The sequence below is a fragment of the Sorghum bicolor genome, chromosome 2 (assembly GCF_000003195.3).
Source record: "Sorghum bicolor cultivar BTx623 chromosome 2, Sorghum_bicolor_NCBIv3, whole genome shotgun sequence".
NCBI classification, from domain to species: Eukaryota; Viridiplantae; Streptophyta; class Magnoliopsida; order Poales; family Poaceae; genus Sorghum; species Sorghum bicolor.
Window position 1 is genome coordinate 3,992,236 of NC_012871.2, and position 21,618 is coordinate 4,013,853.

A 21,618-nucleotide genomic window follows, 5' to 3' on the forward strand; every position below is an offset into this window, starting at 1 on the left:
TGGCAAATATGTCAAGTCATTCCATCACTTGGCATCACGTGTATCCCAATTTGCCAACTAGTTTTGCCAACTTGTTGGAGGCTCAATTTTGTGATTTTGGTAAAAATTGTAGGATGTCAAGTTCTTTTGCCAATCCCAAATAGCAAACTGTTGGAGAAGGCCTCTTTTTTTACTTGGCATTTGGTTTTAAGACTTGGCAAAACTATAGATTTGCCAATTGAGTTTTAGCAAACTATTGGAGTTGCTCTTAAGAACATATAAGCCATACTCCGTATATTGTATTACAACTCAAAGCTAGCTAATTAAGCATCTTTAGATATCAGCTTACGTAATATTCCTCCCCGTCACCCCATATGAAGAACTAAAAAAAATTTAGCTGCATCCTGAATAATGTGGCCATGCATGGTGTCCCTCGATCATCTTGCATCCTGAATAATGTGGCCGCGTGCATTATACATCCACATTTATTGCTCGAGTATCGTCAGCTGGAACCACAAGTTGCATGCGCTCCAGAAAAAACAACATGGCATGCGTTTCAGGTGGTGGAATTATTTTTATTCGTTATATAGTATAGCTATTGAATTCGTTAGCTTGTTTTATAAGAGCAATGTCAATAATAGAGCCAAGTGATTAGAGTCAAGTTATACAGTAAGTTGTCTCATGCTTATCTCTAAAACATCTTCTCTTTCCTATTCTTTCTCACAACACTTGCTATTTCAGTCCACCATTACCTATGCATCCGTGCCCAGCTTGATGCTTATATAAGAGCCAAACTATCATATCTCTTCTCTCTTCTCTCCTCCACATCAGCATTAGCTTGGCTATAAGCCTATTATTGTACCTGCTCTAAGGCCTTGTTTAGTTTTTACCCCCAAAACCAAAAACTTTTCAAGATTCTCCGTCACATCGAATCTTGCGGCACATGCATAGAGCATTAAATATAGATGAAAACAAAAACTAATTGCACAATTTGTGTGTAAATCGTGAGACGAATCTTTTAAGCCTAGTTATTGTATGATTGGACAATGTTTGTCAAATAAAAACGAAAGTGCTACGGTATCAAAATCTAAAACCTTTTTGGATCTAAATAAGATCTAAGCTATACTTTTTCTGTCGGTTAATATTATTTTTTCTATAATAAATCAGCGAATAATATTTTTGCCTATGATTTTTCAGCAACGAACTCAATAATTGCCGCCCGCCTGCGTCGGGCGCTAAAGATAACAATAAGCAGTACTCATAATAATATATAAACTTATCAAAGAAAAGTAATAATAATAATAATAATATAAAGTGGTGCTTGTGTCTCAGCTCTGTGCAGCCCACTCCGTCTTGTCTTCGCCGTGTTGTCTGTGTATATATACGATAATAAATAAACATTTTGTACAGTACATGTGGCTCAGCTGGAACCTGTGGTGCATGAATGACTTTTCTTATAACAGTGCATGAATAAGCATATTGGCATGTCCAAAAAGTTATGACTAAAAATATTATTTGCTGATTTATTATAAAAGAAAAACACTAATAATAAATAAATTCTGTAAGCGAACAGGACATTTGTGCAGTTCTCGACGGCTCGATCACAGGACAGGAACTCCAGGAGCAATATGTACGTGTACGTCGGCGCGTGCACAGCAAAAGCTAGAGTTCGCTACGGCACCCAACTGCAAAGATAGCCTTCTGCGAATCCCATTTCTCTACTTGCCCTCGCGTTCACACTCTACCGGCGGACGACGGCGGACGCGACGCGGCTGTGAGCTGCTCTTTTCCCCGCGTCGCGTCGCGCTCGAAAAAAAAACTATATAACACGTGCCGGGGCCTCGGCTCTGCCACCGTTCTACAGCTCCGACTGAGAAGGGAATCCCCGCCGGCGCCGGCCTCCAATCCATCCCGCAGCCTCTCCTCCATCCTCGAGCATCTCGCCGGCCGGCCTGTCACCTCCGATACTGCTCCTACCTCCACGTCAGGAGCCTAGCTAGCTAGCTAGTCGCGGGAGCTAAGAGATGACGTGGCCTACGCCGCCGTTCCTGTACGCGCCGTCGCCGTTGGTGGCGGGGGCGTCGGCGGCGGGCGCCGTCGTGATGGCCTTCCTGGCCATCTCCGAGTTCTGCGGCGACAACCTGACCTACTCCAAGTTCTGGGGCCCCGCCGGCGGCGGTGGCCGGAGGCCCGCGGCGCTCCTGGTGTCGAGCCACCGATCTAATTAAATGAGTGGCTCACAGTTATTTGGGTGTACCACAGTAAAACCCTCTATCATTAATACTATTCCGTCTGTAAGTTTGGTGCATATATGAAACACAAAGGCACAGAAAGAGCAGTAGCTGAGGTCGCCATGTACAGCCCATGCCCCATGGACAAGAACCTGTCGGTAAGTTCTTGGCACCGTATATATACAGTTGCTAAAACATACACTGTATATATGTTGCAGGAAAAATCATCTTCATCATTGCAAGTCAGTTGAACTTGAAAGGTTCATGTTCAGATAACCTGAACATGAAAGGTTGTAACCTCTCTGGAAACAAATCATCAGGCCCACTACTCTGTGACTCATAATAATGTAAGGATCAAGGATCAAGGACATAGGTACCGTCTCTCAATAATATAGTCTTTTTTCGTACAAAAATCTTTCATCCTATCAAATATAAAACAAAGCTACTACTTTTCTTTCTCCATTGTCCTTTTTGTCCTTCTGAATGTATAAAAGAATTGCCAAGCTGTATAATGAACAAATAAATTATTTAATCTTGTTCCCCATCAGCAAAAGAAGCACTGGAAAACCATGTTCTCTATTTTTTTTTAACCTTCTTCCCCCATCAGCATACATAGCAGGAAAAAATTCAGTCCACATTCACTTCATAAAGCTTGTTCTTCGAGCTAGTATGTCCCATTCAATTCTAGAACAGGCCTGGTTCTGTATCACTTTCGTTTGTATTGGGTAATTATTATTGAACCATGGACTAACTAGGCTCAAAAGATTCATCTCGCAAATTACATATTGTACAATTAGTTATTTTTTTTATCTATATTTAATACTCTATACATATGCCACAAGATTCGATGTAACGAGAGATCTTGAAAAGTTTTTTGCATTTTGGGTGCAACGAATCACCGGCGCTTGATCAATTCAAGGCCTTGTTTAGTTCCAAAAAAATTTGCAAAATAGGAATAGTACCACTTTCGTTTGTATTTGACAAATATTATCTAATCATGTACTAACTAGTAGACTTAAAAGATTCGTCTCGTCAATTCCGACTAAACTGTGCAATTAGTTTTTATTTTCGTCTATATTTAATACTTTATGCATGCGTCTAAAGATTTAATGTGACGGAGAATCTGAAAAATTTTGCAAAATTTTTTTTTGAACTAAACAAGGCCCAAGAGAGCCGTCAACGCGCCGTACTTCCCCTGCACTCATGCTTGCTGCGACGGCACCATGCATAACCTTGTGCTCCCCATCCAGCAACGTGCTGTTTTGCTCCATCAGCGCCAGCGTGACGGCGTGTCATCCTGCAACTGCGAGAAGAGATTAACGCAAAGGAAGTGGCTGGGAGCCTGGGAGGGGGAAGAATGGTGGTGGCAGTAGGCGAGCGCCGGCGTGGATGCGGCCTGCGGCGTGGAGACGGGCAGGCGCTAGTGTGGAGGTGGCCGGGCGGCGGCATGGAGCCGGGCCGCGCGCCGCTCCTTGCACTGCAGTCGGCCGGCGCTGGCTCTTATTACCAGGACGGATTTTGGCGGGGAAGAAGCAAAATAGCACGTGCCACATCCAAATCCCACGACCTTGCTTGGAGACGACGCACCCCATACAGCAGTAGCTCATCGCCTTTGCTCATTCAATTCGAGATAGCACGTTGTCAAAAAAAAAATCGAGATAGCACTAGGGCTTTGTTTACTTCCAAAAAATTTGTAGCACTTTCGTTTGTATTTGACAAATATTGTCCAATTATAAACTAACTAGGCTCAAAAGATTTATCTCGTTAATTTCGACCAAACTGTGCAATTAGTTTTTATTTTTATCTATATTTAATACTCCATGCATACGTCTAAAGATTCGATGTGACGGTGAATCTGAAAAATTTTGCAAAATTTTTGAGGAAGTAAACAAGGCCTAGAAGGGTGTTTTTGGCAAAATGTACTAGAGGAGAAGTGAAACTTTATAAATTTAGACCAACAATGAGAGTTTAGAGCATAAAACTTACATCAATAGATCTCTGAGTTTGATGTTAATTTGCTGGCTAACGAATTGATGGAATCTCTGTACTGTCCAAACTCCAAACTAGAATAATCTCTGTACCGTTTGCTATTTCCGGTTCACACGTGAGATTATTATATTAGTATAGCTCTATAGTATTTATATTGTGCCAAGACGTATCATTAATTCAGAGATGCTCTTTGATCTGGCTGGCCCCGGATCGGATCTCTCTCTGCAATATACATTCTTCTTCCATCCATTGTTTCGCCACATGCTAGTAGCATGATTTGGATTCTTTGACTTTGATCTGATGCTGACATGCTGCTGCGTGCTCCTAATCTCTCCTGTATGCAATAATCAAGCTTGGGGTACACCTGTTTGTCTTGGGCTTTGTTTGGTTCTCCTTGCTAAACTTTAGCTAGCTACATTTTAGTTGCTTTAGTAGCTAAAGTTTTAAACACATTGACTTAAAAAAAGCTAAAATAGTTTAGTTCCATTAGTCACTCCTAAAATAATTTAGCTAACTAAAATTTAGCAATGCGAACCAAACAGACCCCAAGTTGAATTATGACTGTACGCCGTGAAGCAATGACACACACAAAAAAAAAAAAGGTGTGCGTTTTTCTTCGAGGAGGCTGCTCTGTTCTATTTGCATTTTGCAGTGGCTTCTTCAGCGACAGATACTAGTCAGCTAGCTGACGGATTCTGTTTGGATTCAGCCAATAAACTAGCCAGTCCGTTACCAATCAGCCAGCTAAAAAATTACCCATTCATAATAATTAGCTAAAAACGCAGATAATTGTTAGCTGTCGAAATTGGCCGGAAGCAATACTTTTGCTGGTGGGGGTAGAGTCGTCGCTTTAATTTGGTCAAGCTCCGTATGTCCTTTGAAGTTTGAACAAAATTTCATTTTGCAATGCAGTACGCGATGTTTTAGCAACAAGGAAAAAAGATGACAGAACACTGTTTGTGCACTTGTTTTAGGCCTTGTTTAATTCCAATTTTTTTTTGCAAAATAGATACCGTAGTATTTTTATTTGTATTTGACAAGTATTGTTCAATTATGGACTAACTAAGATCAAAAGATTACGCCACAAGATTCGATATTACGGGAATTTGAATTTTTTAGCAAATTTTTTTGGAAGGCCTTAGCCAGATCACAACAGATTTATCGCAGTAATTATTACCATCTCAACATGGAGGCCGTTTGGTTCCACCAACTAAATTTTAGCTAGCTAAACTTTAGTCACTTTAGTAGCTAAAGTTCCAAACACATTGACTAAAAGGAGCTAAAATAGTTTAGTTCTATTAGTCACCCAAGAATAGCTAAAATAATTTTAGCTAGCTAAAATTTAGTTGGTGGAACCAAACAGGATGGTCGATCCAAGCATCAAGAGAGAAGACAAACAAAACATGTGACGCGGTGAAAGCGGTCGGTGGTAGCGTCACGAGATGACGGCGAGAGGCGTCCCGACACGCAAAACGGCTCAGCCCTCCCAAGTCCCAACAACGACTCCGAGCCCCACCCCACAGGCCACAGCGCGCTCTGGCTCATCCGCTGCGCGGCGCCTGGGCGGCGTCGTCATCGTCCCCGCCATGCACGAACCGCCGCACGACGCGGACCAGCTCACCCGCCGCCTCGCCGTCCGGCTCGAAGATGGCGAACCCGTGGCCCGCCCCCGGGAACTCGACGAGGTCCACGCGCCTGTCGTTGTTCTTGTTCCCCGCGGCCGCCGCCTGCACCCGCGCCCGCGCCCACGCCACGTACTCCCTGACGCGGTCGACCAGCATGTCGCCGTCCCCGACCGCCACGAGCAGCGGCGGGAGCTCGGCGCCGGGGCTGCCGCTGCCCCCGCCCGTCGCCTCCGGCCCGGCGAAAGGGTTCGCGGCCTGGTGGTCCCTCGTCGCCCCCGCCGGCAGCGCCAGGCGCCACATCTGGTCGTACAGCGGGAGCGTCAGGAACACGCCGTCGCCAGGGCAGGCCGCCTCCGACGCCGTCCTCCGCTCGCCGCCGAAGTACGGCCACAGCAGCACGCACCCGGCGAGGCCGAGGCGCCGTCCCGACGCGACGCCGGCGGCCGCGTGGTGCGCGATGTTGGCGCCCGCCGAGTCGCCCGACACGAACACGCGGCTCAAGTCCGCCGCGTCGGCGAGCCACGGGTCCGCGCCCGCGCCCGCCGCGGCGTGCCGCTGCTGGTCGGCGAGCCAGGAGAGGAGGGCGTCCGCGTCCTCGACCGCCGCGGGGAGGCGGTGCTCCGGGGCCAGACGGTAGTCGGCGGAGAGCACCACGGCGGGGAGCTCGGCGGCGAGGCGGAGGCACACGGCGTGGAACTCCGGCGAGGCGAAGCTGCCGATGATGAAGCCGCCGCCGTGGAAGTAGACCAGCACCGGGAGCTTCTTGGTCTCGGCGCCGCCTCCGTCACCTGCTCCGGCGGCGGACGGCACGTACATGCGGAGGCTCAGGTTGCGGGCCTCGTTGTAGACGACGTCCTTCCATCGGACTGCGGCTGGCGCGTTGTCATGGAGGACGAGCGTGGCCGGGGCGCGCTTGACGGTGCCGTCGCTCAGGAGCTGGACGAGCCCGAGGCAGTCCTCCACGATGTGTGGCGGAGGAACTTCGCTGGAGACACCGGGCGCCGGCGAGGTGGTGGACGACATGGCAATGTGGAGAGAAATGCGGCGTGCTACAGGCCTACAGTAGCATGGCGTGGCTGGTGTTTGGCGTGCAGTATATAATGCGCTTGAGGTTGCGAGTTTGTTGCACTGCAGTTAATAACTACTAGTCCTTACTCCTGACACTATGTATATGTCTGGTAAATTAGCAGTAACAACGTACCATATTATACATATGGCAAACAATAAGATAACATTTGGATTCATTTAGGCCTTGTTTAGTTCCTACCGAAATCAAAAAGTTTTTAAGATTCCCCGTCACATCGAATTTTACGGCACATGCATGAAACACTAAATATAAACGAAAACAAAAACTAATTACACAGTTTACCTGTAAAATCGTGAAACGAATCTTTTGACCCTAATTAGTCTATGATTGGACAATATTTGCCACAAACAAACGAAAGTGCGAAATCCAAAAAAATTTCGCATCTTAAACAAGGCCTTACTTTACTGGTAATAGTTAGCTAGCAGATGTTACTAATACTATAGCTGGCTAATTATTAGCGGAGGTTGTTCGGATCCATAACTGACCACTGCCAATAGAGGTGACAGGTGGTTGGGTAATTGATATGAGGTGGAAATGAACTTATTTGTATTTAGGCCCTTTCGTATCACCATCTGGATTATTAGAATCTATTATGCATAAGATTATAATAATTCAGATTGTATGTTGTAATAATCTAGATCTAGATATCCTTAGATTAGGTGATGGATTACCGTAGTTCCAACGGCTAAATTCCTATTATACACATGAGTTTGGCAGTCATCCTTGTTGTTGTTTTTTATTTTTTTATTTTTTAAGTTTTCGCTGTGTGTGCTCGACTGCTCGGCTACTTAGCGCTGCTAGTTGCTAGATGGAGGCCCAACTTAGCCTGGATGCGTGGATGCAGGCTTAGGTGTTTGATTGGCTGGCCCAAGACGCGCTTGATGGGCTCAACCCATGTTTGCTTCGTTGCAGGCCAGCCTGTGTTGCATCCGAGGGCATGTGGGTTTGTTTTGATTTCTGTTTTGTTTGGACAATTATTTACCTACGTAAGAGTTTGTATTTGTACAACATAATAAAAGATATGGTATACTTACAGAGTATAATTGTGAGTCAAACTGTTGACTAAGGTTTACAGTTAGATGATTCCATCAAATGATCATATTATAAAATGATCAACTACGGAGGATTAAACGGATCCCTACCTGATTTCATTTTCACAGATCCCGGCAAGCCGGTGGGTGGAGGGGTGCAAAGCGCCTAACACAGGGATCCATCCATGAATGTCAAAGATCAAAGAAGTACATGAAAGAGGGAGAGCAAGGGATTACAACAACACTTAACATAAACAACAACGACAACCACAATATAACAACAAGAATAATCCTAGACACAAGCCAAAAGACGCCAACCGGTCGTCAATTTGCGCCACTGCCGAACAGCATACGCTCCCGTTTCTCCGTGGCCAAATGATTAGGACTAATAATTTCTTCCATCATAAATATAGTTTATTATAAGAAAAATTTAATCCTCAAACTAGTAAAACTTATTTGAGACAATTCTAGAAATTAATTTATTCAGACACCGGTACTAAAAATTTACAAACTTTGTTGGGCGGCGAACCCTACCAATACTGTCCGGGAAACAAGTAGCAAGACTCCAGCCAATATCACCTGCACGCCAGGCATCGTTCAGTCATTTTCCGAACCTGAGCTGAAAACTCAGCATTCGCCGCCAACTGCAACAGCAACCTCCATTCCATCATCATCTCATCTAAAGCGACGCACTGAGATATCGATTATTAATTGTTTGCGTTTGATTTGTTTCTTCTGAGAAGTGACAAATCGTACTGTTTCACATGACACATCTTAATTACTTCCGTCAACACGACTCTGACAGTCTGATAAGCGGCCGTGCACGAATCGCCTAATGACCTGGATCAGCTCGTCGGCGGCCTCACCGCACGGCTCCGTGGCGAAGAACCCATGCCCCTGCCCCTGCCCCGCGAACACGACGAGCTCGACGTCCTTCCCGGCCGCCTTCAGCCTGGCGACGTAGTCCACCACGCGGTCGTGCAGCGGGTCCTGGTCGGGGTCCACGACGAGCACCGGCGGGAACGCCGCGCCGAGGTCGCCGAGCTGGACGCTCCCCGGCGCGAACGGGTTCGCGAACGGGTGGTCCTTGGTCGCGCCCGCCGGCAGCGCCAGGCGCCACATCTGGTCGAACAGCGCCGGGCCCATGACCTGGTCCGCCGGGCACGCCGCCTCCGACGGCGTCGGCTCCTCGCCGCCGAAGTAGGGCCACAGCATCACGCACCCGGCGAGGCGCACGGCGACGTGGTGCGAGATGTTGCCGCCGGCCGAGTGGCCGGTGACGAACACCCGGGCGAAGTCGGCCGACCCGGCGAGCCACGGGTCCGCCATGGCCTGGGCGCGGAGCCAGGAGAAGACGGACTCGGCGTCGTCCAGCGCCGCGGGGAGGCGGTGCTCCGGCGCCAGGCGGTAGTCCGCGGAGAGCACGAGCGCCGGGAGCTCGGCGGCGAGCCGGAGCGCGGCGGCGTGGAAGCTGGTCATCTCGAAGCTGAGGAGGCAGAAGCCGCCGCCGTGGAAGTAGACGAGCACCGGCAGCTTCTTCTTCGTGGCTCCGGCGTTGGTGGGCCGGTACATGCGGAGGCGGAGGCCGTGCGCGTCGTCGTACACCACGTCCTTCCACTGCACGGGAAGGTCCGAGTCCGACGGCACGCGGCCAGTGGGACGGAGCATGGAGTAGTCCGTGGAGCGCCTCACCGTGCCGTCGCTGAGCAGCTGCACGAAGCCGAGGCAGTCCTCGACGACGTGTGGTGCCGCCGCCGTGCCTGCCGCCGGCGTGGGCGACGACGACATAGCCGGTGCCCGGTGGGCTCCTCCACAGCACAATGGAGACAAGACAAGAGTGTGAGTGTGTGACTGTGCAACGCAAGGCTGCTGCAACCTGAAGATCTATGAATAGGCCAGCCATGGCCAATGCGCACTAGCGTTTGTTTCGCTGACTAGGACTGGACTGGATTCATGGACCCACGGGTTAGCCACACACATAGTTTTGGATCTCGGTGTAAGCAAGGGGGCAGGTAAGACCGAGTGGCCAATTTTCGGCCCAAATTCGCTAAAACCGGTCCAATACTGGTTAAATTTTGGCCAAACTTTAATCAAAATTTACCATACCACTCAATACTGATCAAAACCGGCCGAAAGCGGTCGATACCAGAGGAGGCCGGTAGGACCGATTTGACCAGTTTTCGGCCGAAATTTAGAACTATAGCCACACCAAGTTTTTTTTTCCTTTGAATTCGTGAGCCTGACTGATAGTACTGTTTAATTTATTCGAGAGAAAAATACTGTTAAATGGTTGACAGATTCGACAGATAAACTCTACGGCAAACCAATTTCCATTCACTTTAGTTTTCCTTAACCATAAATCAAATTTCTAAAAAAATAAACTAACAATTATTAAAAAAAAACATCTATTAAATTCGCTATGAATTGTGTTTTCATGCATGGTGCATGTATTTGAACTTATAAATTCTGATATGATCTCTTTAAAAAAAATAAAATTAGAAAGATTTGACTTGGAACAAACTTATACGTACCAGGCGAACGCAAGGAGTAGTAGAGACTTAACTCGAGAAGCCATTTTCCACATGCGACATCCGTGCTAGTAAACATGTCACAGTCTCCTCCAAGTGTCAAAAGATCGTTGGTCACTATGAGCAGCGATGCACAGGGATGTCTCCCTCACGCGTGTTGAAATTTGTTCCATCCCAAAATAAATTAATCTAAGTTAGACTATCTTAAATTTAATAATTTCATATAGAAAATAGTAGCAGTATCGTTGCCGTCAAATAAGTCATTACGAAAAATATATTTTCTGACATACATAGTGATACTAATTTAATACCATAGATATTGATATTATTTTTTTATAGATTTAGTTAAAATTAAAATAGTCTGATTTAGAATAAATTTATAAGTCAATTTAATTTAGGATACAGGAAGTAGAAACTGATTACGCAGACGTTACAGGCTTACAGTTACAGCAAGCAAACATAGCTAGCTAGAAGCTAGGTAGCTGAGAAGATAAGCTCAAAGCGAGTAGTGGCCGCTGTTGGTCAAAGAGTCCCCTCATCCAAGTCTCACCACTGTTTGATTTTTCCAGAGTGACTGAGTGCGTGATGAGGACCACTAAAATTATTTTAACATTCTAAAAAACATAACCTAATAGAAAAGGATTTTTTTTTTCAAATCTAACATGTGTGTTCATTTGATCCTCATAGTATAATAAAAAATAACGTTGCCGCATCTCATGTATTGGTATATGGCCTTGCATTATTGACACGGTGCCCTCTTGCATGCTGAGCCAAATGGATGGCATGACAAATCGATGACTCCCACCTGTAGCGAAGGGATTGTCACGGTAGGGCTTGCGCCAGCCCGACTCCATTGTCTTTTCTCTATCTCTAAGTATCTCTAAGGCCTTGTTTAGTTCACCTCGAAATCCAAAAAGTTTTCAAGATTTCCTGTCACATCGAATCTTGCGACACATGCATTAAGCATTAGATATAGACGAAAACAAAAACTAATCACACAGTTTGACTGTAAATCACGAGACGAATCTTTTGACTCTAGTTAGTCTATGATTGGACAATATTTACCACAAACAAACGAAAGTGCTACAGTTCCAAAAACTTTTCAGTTTTCGTAACTAAACAAGGCCTAAATAAGAGCATCTACAAGAGTTTCCAAAACGCACCATGAATCTAAATTTTTTAGCAAGAATGAAAAAATGATATCCAACAACTCTCAGTCTTTTCGCAATTCGGAAAATTAATCCAATGAAAAGGGTCGCTGGTGGAGGCATTACTATGTACTAGTATATTGCCCTCGCTAACGCTATAGTGGTAATCACAAAACTAAAATGAATCATAAAATTAAAAATGAACCAAACCTGCCACCACTAACAAAAAAAAGTTCTTTGTGTTCTTTGAGAAGGCAAAAGAACCAACAACTCTCAAATGGCCTTTGCATGCCAATACAACTTCTTCTTTCGGCATCCCATAACCTCACTTGTGTACAAAATGTCACTCAAAAATTGAGAAACAAATGCTATGGCCGTGTTAACACTATGACAATATTAGAGGCAAATTAGAACTGAAATATCATTATCGAAAAAATCTTGACAATACTACAAAATGTCATCATTGGCTTGAGATTTTGGAGACCAGCAAATCAAAAAGTGTACTAACAGATTGGGCTAAACGAATCTATTCTTTTCATCTTGATGATACAATTCTTATTTGCAGTTGGTTCATTAAAAGCACACGTTGCAGTTATTAATAAAGATGACAACGGAGAATTCTCCACTAGGTATTGTCTTCCCATCCACATCTCCATCCCCGTGGGAGAATATTTTCCCTTCCCCATCCCTGCGAAAGGTCGTGGGGGACATTCTCTCCCCATGACCTGATTGGTAGGGGGATTGGATGATTTAGATGTTTCTTTCTGCAATTCCTTATGTACTCCTACCTTAACCACATATTTTTTTCTTAAACACACATATATATATTGGAGGCATGGATTAAGTTAATCCTTGTCGTATATATATATGTTTGATCATTTTTGGATTAAATAATATAATAACCATGTAAATTTGTATTGCTCCTTTTTATGCCGTGTTTGGTTGTTTGCATCATCTAAAATGCCACCATGGTGTAAGCAAAGGCAATATACTAGTTGATTCAGACTCGGTCCATGCAACACCACTCCCATTATTTTAATGTATTTCCTCTAAATTGTAATTCATTTTGACTTTTCAAAATTCATAGATTTTATTGTGCATCTAGATATACATTTATCTAGATACATAGTAAAATCTATACATTTAGAAAAACGAAAACGGTTTACAATTTAGAATGGAGAAAGTACTAAAAACCAACACGTTTATACAACTCTTGTACATGAACAAATATCATGTCTAGTACTAGTACTTTATAAAACTAATTATTTTGCAGTGGCAATTTTATCACCCCTCCATTCTAAAATATAAGATGTTTGATATTTAATTTTTACAATATATGTAGATATATTGTATATTTATTGGAAATAGCAAAAGTTTATTTAGTAGGAAAGCTAAAACATCGATTGTTTGGAAGGGAGGGAAAGTTATTTTTTCATCCACACTTGCTAAAATGTACTAAAATTTAGTAGGCGTCTGAAAACGCACAACCAAAGACACCGGACAACGGAAAGGAAACATACAAAGGAAAAAAGAAACTCCAAAACCATTTGATTTAGATGTAATTAATGAGAATCAACGGCTGATTAGATGTGAAATTTCAGACACCTGACATATGGCAGGCCCCCTTTTCATCACACGGTAAAGATTCCGTTTCTGCAGATTTAGAACGAGTCGTCGCTCTCATGTCTTCTCTGGTGGAGCCACGCGATAGCATCCGCGAAGCACTTCTTGTAGCTCCCCATGGCAGCCGGCTGGAGAGAGACCCCCACCTCTATCCCGCCGTCCCCAACCCGGCTCTCCGCCACCGCCACTACGCCGGTCCTCGTCACGGGCACGACCTCCACCTTCGCCGGTCGGCCGAATCCGAAGTCCAGGTCGTAGACGCGGAACCTCGGCGAGCCGGACACGGTGAGTAAATCCATCAGGAGCACCTCCTTGATCCGGTCCATCCACGCCTCCATGCTCGACGTCCCGATGTCGCGTACAGCTTCGTCAATGGAGGCGGCGACGGCGGCGCACGCGCTGAAGAGCCCGCCTGCGCCAGCCACGGCCAGCTCGCCCGTTGGCGCCAGCGCGAACGCTGGGCCGACGCAGTTGCCCAGGTACTTGTCCGGCAGGGGAGGCTTCATCCGCGAGCGGTGGTCGACGGCTATGACCATGCAGGTCATCATCGGGCCCTCTCCGCCGCCGCCGTTCTTGGCTCGCTGGTAGCACGACCAGACGAAGCCGAAGGTGGCGACGAGAGAGGAGCACCGGGGCGGCGCGACGCCGCGCCTCGTAGCCTCGTCGGCCACGACGTCCTTGACGCGCGTCAGGTCGTCCTTGGACAGCACGAACGTGGCCAAGAGCTGGTCGGCGGACACCTTGATGAACTCCAGCTCTTGGCTGCTCGGCGCCGCTTGGACGAAGACGTCGTACAGGCGCCTTGGGTCGGGGAGGAGAGTCCGGTCGATGACAGGCGGCGGCGGCGGCGGCGGCAACGACGGTTCGGCGGCGCCGCCTCTGCAGGCGGCCGCCCAGGTGTGGAGGAAGTGCGTGGATCCAGAGCCGTCGCAGGCGGCGTGGTGCACAGTGACGCCGATGGCGAGACCTCGGCGCGCGGGAAGGAGCGTGGCCTGAACGGCGAGCAGTTTGCCGCCGTCGGGCAGCGGCGGCACGAGCGCGGCGATCTTGGCAACCTCCCGCGGCTCGTCGGTGGTGAGGCCGTCGAAGTGCATGTCGTCGTCGCACTCGGCGACGGTGAAGGTGACGGCGTCACCGGGGCGGTAGTGCAGCTCGTAGCGGTCGGATGTGCCGGGGGTGAGGCGGACGCGGCCGGCGAGCGGGTAGAAGGCACGGAGGGCCTGGTGCAACGAGTCCCGGAGGCTGGAGATGATGGCGGCGACGTCGGCGTCGGGGCCGGCGAGGCGGTAGAGGAAGAGGCGCTTGACGGGCGTGGAGTGAAGAAAGAAGACGTCGAGGAAGGTGAGCGGGAGCGAGGTCTCCGGCGGCGATGGAGACGGCGGCACGAGGGTGGTTTCGTGTACGTGTACGAGGAGGCGAGGAGGTGTCGAGGAGGCCCCTGCTGGTGGTGGTGGCTGCTGCTGGTCCGGCGTCACGGCCATGGCGGCCCGGCCTCCAATGGTATCAACGTAGGACGGACGAGCTTGCGGCAGGCACTGGGTGAGAATTGGAATTCGACTGACGCAGATAGATCAGCAGATCTGCAGATGCGAGGTACATAAAGGGGTTGATTTGCTGAAAATTTTGCCTCCCGCTTGTTCGCGTCAACTTCGTCTGCTCGCCTCCTATTCGTGCTAATAATATTCTGGATGGTACGTTGCGTCATGCATGGCAATAAAACATCAACCGGATCTAGAATGGTCAATTTTGGGGTGCTAGCGCCCCATTAGACCGTAGCATCCGTTCGAGTTCGACGGTTTCCGCCTATCGCACGTGCTACCGCTAGGAAAAAATCGATTCAAGGATGTGAAAAGAATAAGGAATAAAATATGATCCTGATGTAAATATACAAGAGAAGAGAAAGAAAGTATAAAAGTAGCTAGGACGATTTAAAAATAGGTCAGAATTTTCTGATGAAAAATTGTCTTGTATATTCATGATGCAATCGAAATAAAAACTACACTGCCAATTGCTGCAAAGATAAGCTCGAAGTTGAGTAACTACCACCTCCTTTAATTTCTCCACACATTCTCTGTATTCAGAGACGACCTTCAGTCTTTGTGGTGATCAATAAATAGCTACGGAGGATCGGATGCAACTGGTCACTATTTGGTCAAAATGTTCCTTTCAACTACAGCTAGCTCCCATGTGGACATGGCATGACAAGCCTCCACCTCGCCATCGACACACATATATATGTTGTTCTCGTCTACAAATCAAGGTTTTGTTTAGTTTCACCTGAAATTTAATTTTTTTTAAAATTTACCGTCACATCGAATCTTGCAATACATACATGAAGCATTAAATATAAATAAAAAAAAATAACTAATTGTAAAATTTATTTATAAATCATAATATAAATCTAGCTAAATCAAAAAAAAATTGGAACTTAACAAGATCTAAGCCAAATCACTGTCGGTCATTCAACCGGCGGCAAGGCATCCGGCGAGGCTTCATCAACGGGCGACGGATAAGTAGGGTACGAGTTGGATCGAGCTTCTTGCCTACTTATATAAATCGTGGGCTAAAGACCATTAGGCTCAATTTCCGTGCATACTGGACCGGGCCAACATTTGGTGACGGGTGCTTTGCCTTTGTGACCCAAAACTCCCAAATCCCAAGCCCATGTTGGCGACACTAAAATTCAGAGAGCCTATGTAAAGTTTTTGCACTAGAAAATCTATAATTCTTATAAAGCTAAACTCCACTAGATAAATTCTCTCTTCATGTAAAGTGTCAACATCATTCTCCACTAAGTGACCCAATAAATATTTTATTTCTCCACGCAAGATGTCCACATCATTCTCCACTAAGTCCATGTCATCCTATATTAATTACAAAAAATGACCATGTCATCTATATCATGTGAAATACTTTAAATCTTTAATCTATTAACATACAAGTCATGTACATACACTATTTGTTCCATCACCAATTAATTCCTCTATAATGTAACCAAATATTAGTTTTTGTTTAGCAATTTTTTACTAGATCTAATACAATAAAATACATGCAAGTCAAATTCATATGTATACATACATAATAGACTGAATATCGTAAAGTAATGCTATGTATATAATAATTTATCTTTAAGAAATTCTCGCAGCAACGCGCGGGGAATTCACCTAGTACTATAAACATCAATAATCCTCTCAAGCACTCTGTCCCAAACGAAATGCAATTCTGGCTTCAAAATTTTGTTCGAATAGAATGCGATCAAGCTAGGCCATGAAATTTTGTTCAAATAGAATGCGATCAAGCTAGGCCATGATATAGTGGAGTTTGTTTCCTTTAGAGAAACCGTGTGCAATATTTCATTACCTTGACTAATAAACCTGAAACCATCATGATAATAACAGATCGATTACGGTCGCAGCCTTGCGGGTGCCATTTTACTTCAGCACTTATATATTTATCATAGAATTCCTAGAATTGGATTCATTTTGGAATGGAGTGAGCATTAAACATCAATCATGAAAACTCGGTTCTAGCTCATCTAGTGTACGGACATGTTATTATTATTATTTTTTTAAAAAATAGCTAATAGATTAGCAGTGTCTTTAAAGGCACTCCCAATGGTATATATCAATATAGGGTTACCCATATACCATTTAATATGGTGCCCCACGTATGATATTTTACTAATGCGACAACAACATTAATAACAAGGAGAAAATAAAAATGAAAACTACAAGAAACTTGGTCTTACGCAAGAAGTTAGATCTTGCATATAGAAACCAAAAAGGAACTATATATAACATCCATTAGAATGGGCATCATATATATTGAGATGATGAGAAAGATGATTGCGAGAGAGATAACAAAAATGATTGAAGAGATTTGGATAAAATATTAGGTGAGGAGGCCAAGCAAATCCTACATGTCAGCTATGCAGAACAGAAAATGAATCGCCAAGTGGCCGATTGCTCTTTTCTCAAAGATGGTTTGGTCAATATTTTCAACCTCCCAATGATCAATCAAAACACAACAAGCACAAGAATCAAAGAGTGGTGAACTGCCATGATTGGGTAGAGAGATGATAGAAGACACACACAGCTTGTCATCTATGCACTATGGAACATATGGAAAGAGCAAGAGTCTTCAGACAATAAATTGCAAACACTGGCACAAGTAGCAAGCATAATCCAACAAGACATCTTGCTATATGATATGGCGCAAGGAAATGTTCAAGTAAACCTCTGAAAACTGCAAAGTGCATTATTATGCTGTTCTTTTCTTTCCTGTTTTTCCTTTTCGGTTTAAATATTGGGACCCCCATAGTGTCCATATGTAAAGTGTTGTAACTCTGAAGCTTCTACTTCATTTAAAGGCAGAGCACATGCCGCTTTCATGCTAAAAAAATGAAGAGATTTATTTTGTAGCCTCAATTAGACTGTGTACTGTGAGTTATAGTTCCTTAGTGATGTCTGTACGATAAAGTTTTTAGATTTAGCTACTGTAGCATTTTTGTTTTCAATTATGAACTAATTAGATTTAAACGATTTGTCTCGCAATTCACAGATAAATTGTGCAATTAGTTTTTGTTTTCGTCTACATTTAATGCTCTATGCATATGTTCAAAGATTCAATATGATGGCTTGATGGGTGAAAATTATTTGGGTGTGGAACTAAACAAGTATAGTTTCTTTTTTAAACAGCCCAACGAAAGGATCTTGTTTTGAAATACATCCTTTATATTTTGACATGATTCCAAATAAGATAGAGAGCATTGGTCTTTTCAATTTTTTGCTTTCAAGAGGATGGTCTGTCCAAATTGCAGATTGCTGACTCGTCACTGATACCAAGTGGGCCATTGTTTGGATGTGCACACTCCACACACTGGTGGTACGAGGCTAACAGTTTGTCTTTTGTTTCTTGTCACTCCAAGGTCCAAGCTCTGAATCCATCCATGATCCATCCAAACAGTCCAATCCATCTGCTAGCTTTCCCTACATCCTCTTCAATCTGATCGTGCGATCAACTCGCGGTCCATCACCCTCAGCTCGCTCTTCACCCTAGCTAGGCCTCCACATCTCCATTGGATATTTGGATAAGCCCATGATGACGTGCCTTCTCTATTCCATCTCTGTTAAGGGTTGCCATCTTGTTCTTTCCCTCCTCTTCATTCACCATTCAGTCAGTCAGAATAATTTATTAAGACTCTTTTTTTTATTTATTGCGGTCTACCTCAATCAAGGTAAATTCTGGAGATGAAAGTGTCCATTTCGTACAAAAAGCAAAGCCAAAAATGACCCTTCGTTTACTGGTCACATTGGATGAGATGAGATCTCTTCTACCTGTCAGTCGTCATCTATCTATCCATTCCATCCAGATATGAGATATGCTTGCAGGATTTCAGATAATTCAGACCCTGTTGGGTGTTGCTGTTGCAGGAAAGATGGGAGGCCTCTGCCGCCTATCCGAGAATACTCTGGCCTCTGATCTTTCATTGGACGGACGGACGGGCGAAGGATATCTGGATATGCATGCCTCGACTGTCGACGACCATTATATGCATGCGTTTTAGTCGTTCTTCGTTTCTGTGCAGATAGAAGATGGACGAATGGAAGCTGAATCACGTGTGCCACTTTTATCTCCGGTGTGAAACATGTCGGCTGACTGATGACTGATGAATTATCTCCAGCAATCCCCAGTGGGAAAAGCCCACCACGCCCACCACCACCTTTCCACCGAAAACGACGGGAGAATAATGCACCGAAGGACGGTGTGTGAAAGCAAGCAAGCCAACAACATCCACTAGAAGATAACCCAGAGGCTTCCAGAGAATTCAGATCTTCCTCCATAGATAAACGACACTGATGACTGATGTTAACAGATTGAAAATGCATCCATCAGAAAAGCACTCAAACTGTTGAAAGCCTACTTATGTTCTCAACGTGTTAACATTCTGTTCGTACGTACAAAGGCTATAGGAGTGCGGCATACTACCTCCCTTCCGTTTTGTAGAGTTAAACGATATTAAATTTGACAAAATTTAATATATATGAAAATATACTAATATGACGTTTGTGTTTTCATACTAATATTAGTGTACTAAGCATCACATAGTTTTAAAATGTTAACACTTTTTATATTTATGGTTTTCCTACGAGAATTTATATTAATGTAGCTAAAGTTGAGCTTATTTGATTTCTCGGAAAACAAAATTTATATGACCCATTTGGTTTATGACTACAAGTTGCCACGCCACATGTTGGTCATAATATAATCTTTGGCAGTTGTTTGGTATACTGTCGATTCTATCACGCGACATAGTTTCTTAGCATCCTATATCTCACACGTCGTAGACTCGTTTTCTTACTAAACGTCCCCATAAGTTTATCTTTGATTTTGCTCAGCACACTTTTTTTACAGTCACAATGTCTAAGGTTAGACGTGATAAATTATGATACCAAATCAAACAAGCTCATGTTCTTTCTTTGGACGGAGAGAGTACTTTCATTATTATTATCTAGAAAAGAGCGTTGAGTGTGTATTATTATTATAGAGGTGGGGATGATTTTATTCTGTGGTTTAGAAAAGAAGGCTGCCACCTGAATATGATATATATAGTACGATGCTGAGCCGCACTAAAGAATGTGTAGCCAATGGTGGCACACCAATTTGTGCCGTGGACCGACTCTCCCTCCCTACCTCCCTCTCAGTCCCTTATTCCTGCTTTGCTACTGAAGGTCGCTATCACACTAAAGCACGACATGCTATTTGCTAAGCTGATGTGGCACACACATATAGCTCGTGATTCTCAGATAGACAGGATTTGGCCAATGCCGACTCAAAGGCCACCATGCATGCACATAAGCTACTAAAGTAAATAAATGTTGCACGCCCATTAACCTTTTGAACTCTGAAAATGGAAGTAAAAGAGGATGGATGCTTGCCCATGGTTGTGCTGATGAAAACACTGGTTACCACAAAAGACCAGCGGTTAACATCTCCTACTTCCCAAAGTCTCCAACTCTCCATTAGGGTTATTAGGGGTTCGGATGGGGTTAGCGCCGGAGTTGTAGAAGAGAGGTGGGCTTAGGCCAGTCTCAATGCAGAGTTTCATCGCACAGTTTCCAACAAATGAAACTTCAATATGAAATAGGCATATTCCACAGTGCAGGGTTCCATTAACCAGTTTCATGGACTATTTTAGCATCTCATGGGTCCCACAAATCTCTCTCCCCTCCCTTCCCCACGCACGTGACACACCCACGCACAAACGTCCGCAGATGGCCACGCACACCAGTGCTCGTGGAGGGAGGCCGAGCTCGCCCCATGCTCGGCGGCCAGCGGCGCCCACTGCGGAGTCAGCACGCGGCCACGCCCGCAGATGGCCACACACGCCAGCGCTCGTGGAGGGAGGCGGAGCTCGCCCCGTGCCCGGCGGCCAGCGGTGCCCACGGCAGAGCCAGCACGCGGCCGCGCCCGCAGCGGAGACCCCACGCCGGCACTCGTCTGCGGCAGCCGGAGTTCGCCTGCTCGCGCGGAGGCATCGCGCCCGCGCCCGGCGGCCTGCGCACGCGGAGGCGCCCCGCCCGCCCGGCATCCTCGGGCCACGGCGGCGGTGGCCTGCTCGCGCGGAGGCTTCGCGCCCGCGCCCGACGGCCTGCGCACACGGAGGCGCCCCGCTCGCCCGACATCCTCGGGCCACGGTGGAGGCGGCCTACTTGCGGCATGAGAGCCCCGCCCGCGACCGGAGGTGCCCAACGCGCGCCGTGGCCTCGACCGCGACTGGTTGCTTCGCCCGCGACGGACGCAGCAGCGGCGCCCCGCCCGCGACGGAGGGGGCGGCGGTGGCCCTCTCGCGTCGTCCTGCTCACGGTTGCGAAGGAGCTCCTCCCATGCCGGCCCGCCTACGACCGGAGGCGGCAGCGGTGCCCCGCTCGTGGCGACGGCTTCAGCCGAGCCCGCCTTCTACTTCCATGAAACGCGAATCCTTTCTGAGTGCGAGTTTCGTTCTCGTTTCACGCCCTAGGAAACGTCGCCCGACGAGTGTCGTGGGGATGAAACGAATGTCTTCTCTCTCCTCTGGGTTTCATACAAAAAATATACATTTGCTGATGTGGCATCCTAATAAATGTGCATGACACCCCTCATGAAACTGCATTGAGACTGGACTTAGGGGATGGTCGTTAGTGATGGTTAGGAGAATTGAGGGCAGCGAGCGAGGATGCCATTGGGTGAAAAAGTGGAGTCAAAGCATCCAAGTGGTCAATGGAGGACATATAATGGAAGTGAAGGCGGTGTTAGAGACGGTTAGATCACTATAAACTACGGACAATGAAAACGGTAAATACTGGGCGGGTGCCTACAATGCCATTGGAGACACAAT

The 21,618-nt window shown here is 46.0% G+C and overlaps 3 protein-coding genes and 1 long non-coding RNA gene across 4 annotated transcripts; 1 reads left to right on the plus strand and 3 right to left on the minus strand.

Annotated features, from left to right (window-relative positions):
• Window positions 1,691-3,863, plus strand: LOC110432324. Its single transcript, XR_002449750.1, has 2 exons — window positions 1,691-2,583; window positions 3,373-3,863. It is a non-coding gene; the product is annotated as an uncharacterized LOC110432324 (long non-coding RNA).
• On the minus strand, window positions 5,345-7,140 carry LOC8086437 (probable carboxylesterase 15). Its single transcript, XM_002461451.2, has one exon. The coding sequence runs from the start codon at window positions 6,845-6,847 to the stop codon at window positions 5,741-5,743; it is 1,107 nt and encodes a 368-aa protein (XP_002461496.2). The 5' UTR covers window positions 6,848-7,140; the 3' UTR covers window positions 5,345-5,740.
• On the minus strand, window positions 8,402-9,830 carry LOC8081152 (probable carboxylesterase 15). Its single transcript, XM_002461452.2, has one exon. It carries the CDS (start codon window positions 9,728-9,730, stop codon window positions 8,717-8,719), a length of 1,014 nt encoding a protein of 337 aa, XP_002461497.1. The 5' UTR covers window positions 9,731-9,830; the 3' UTR covers window positions 8,402-8,716.
• Window positions 13,043-14,820, minus strand: LOC8081153 (malonyl-CoA:anthocyanidin 5-O-glucoside-6''-O-malonyltransferase). The gene has a single exon (XM_002461453.2). The coding sequence runs from the start codon at window positions 14,720-14,722 to the stop codon at window positions 13,280-13,282; it is 1,443 nt and encodes a 480-aa protein (XP_002461498.1). The 5' UTR covers window positions 14,723-14,820; the 3' UTR covers window positions 13,043-13,279.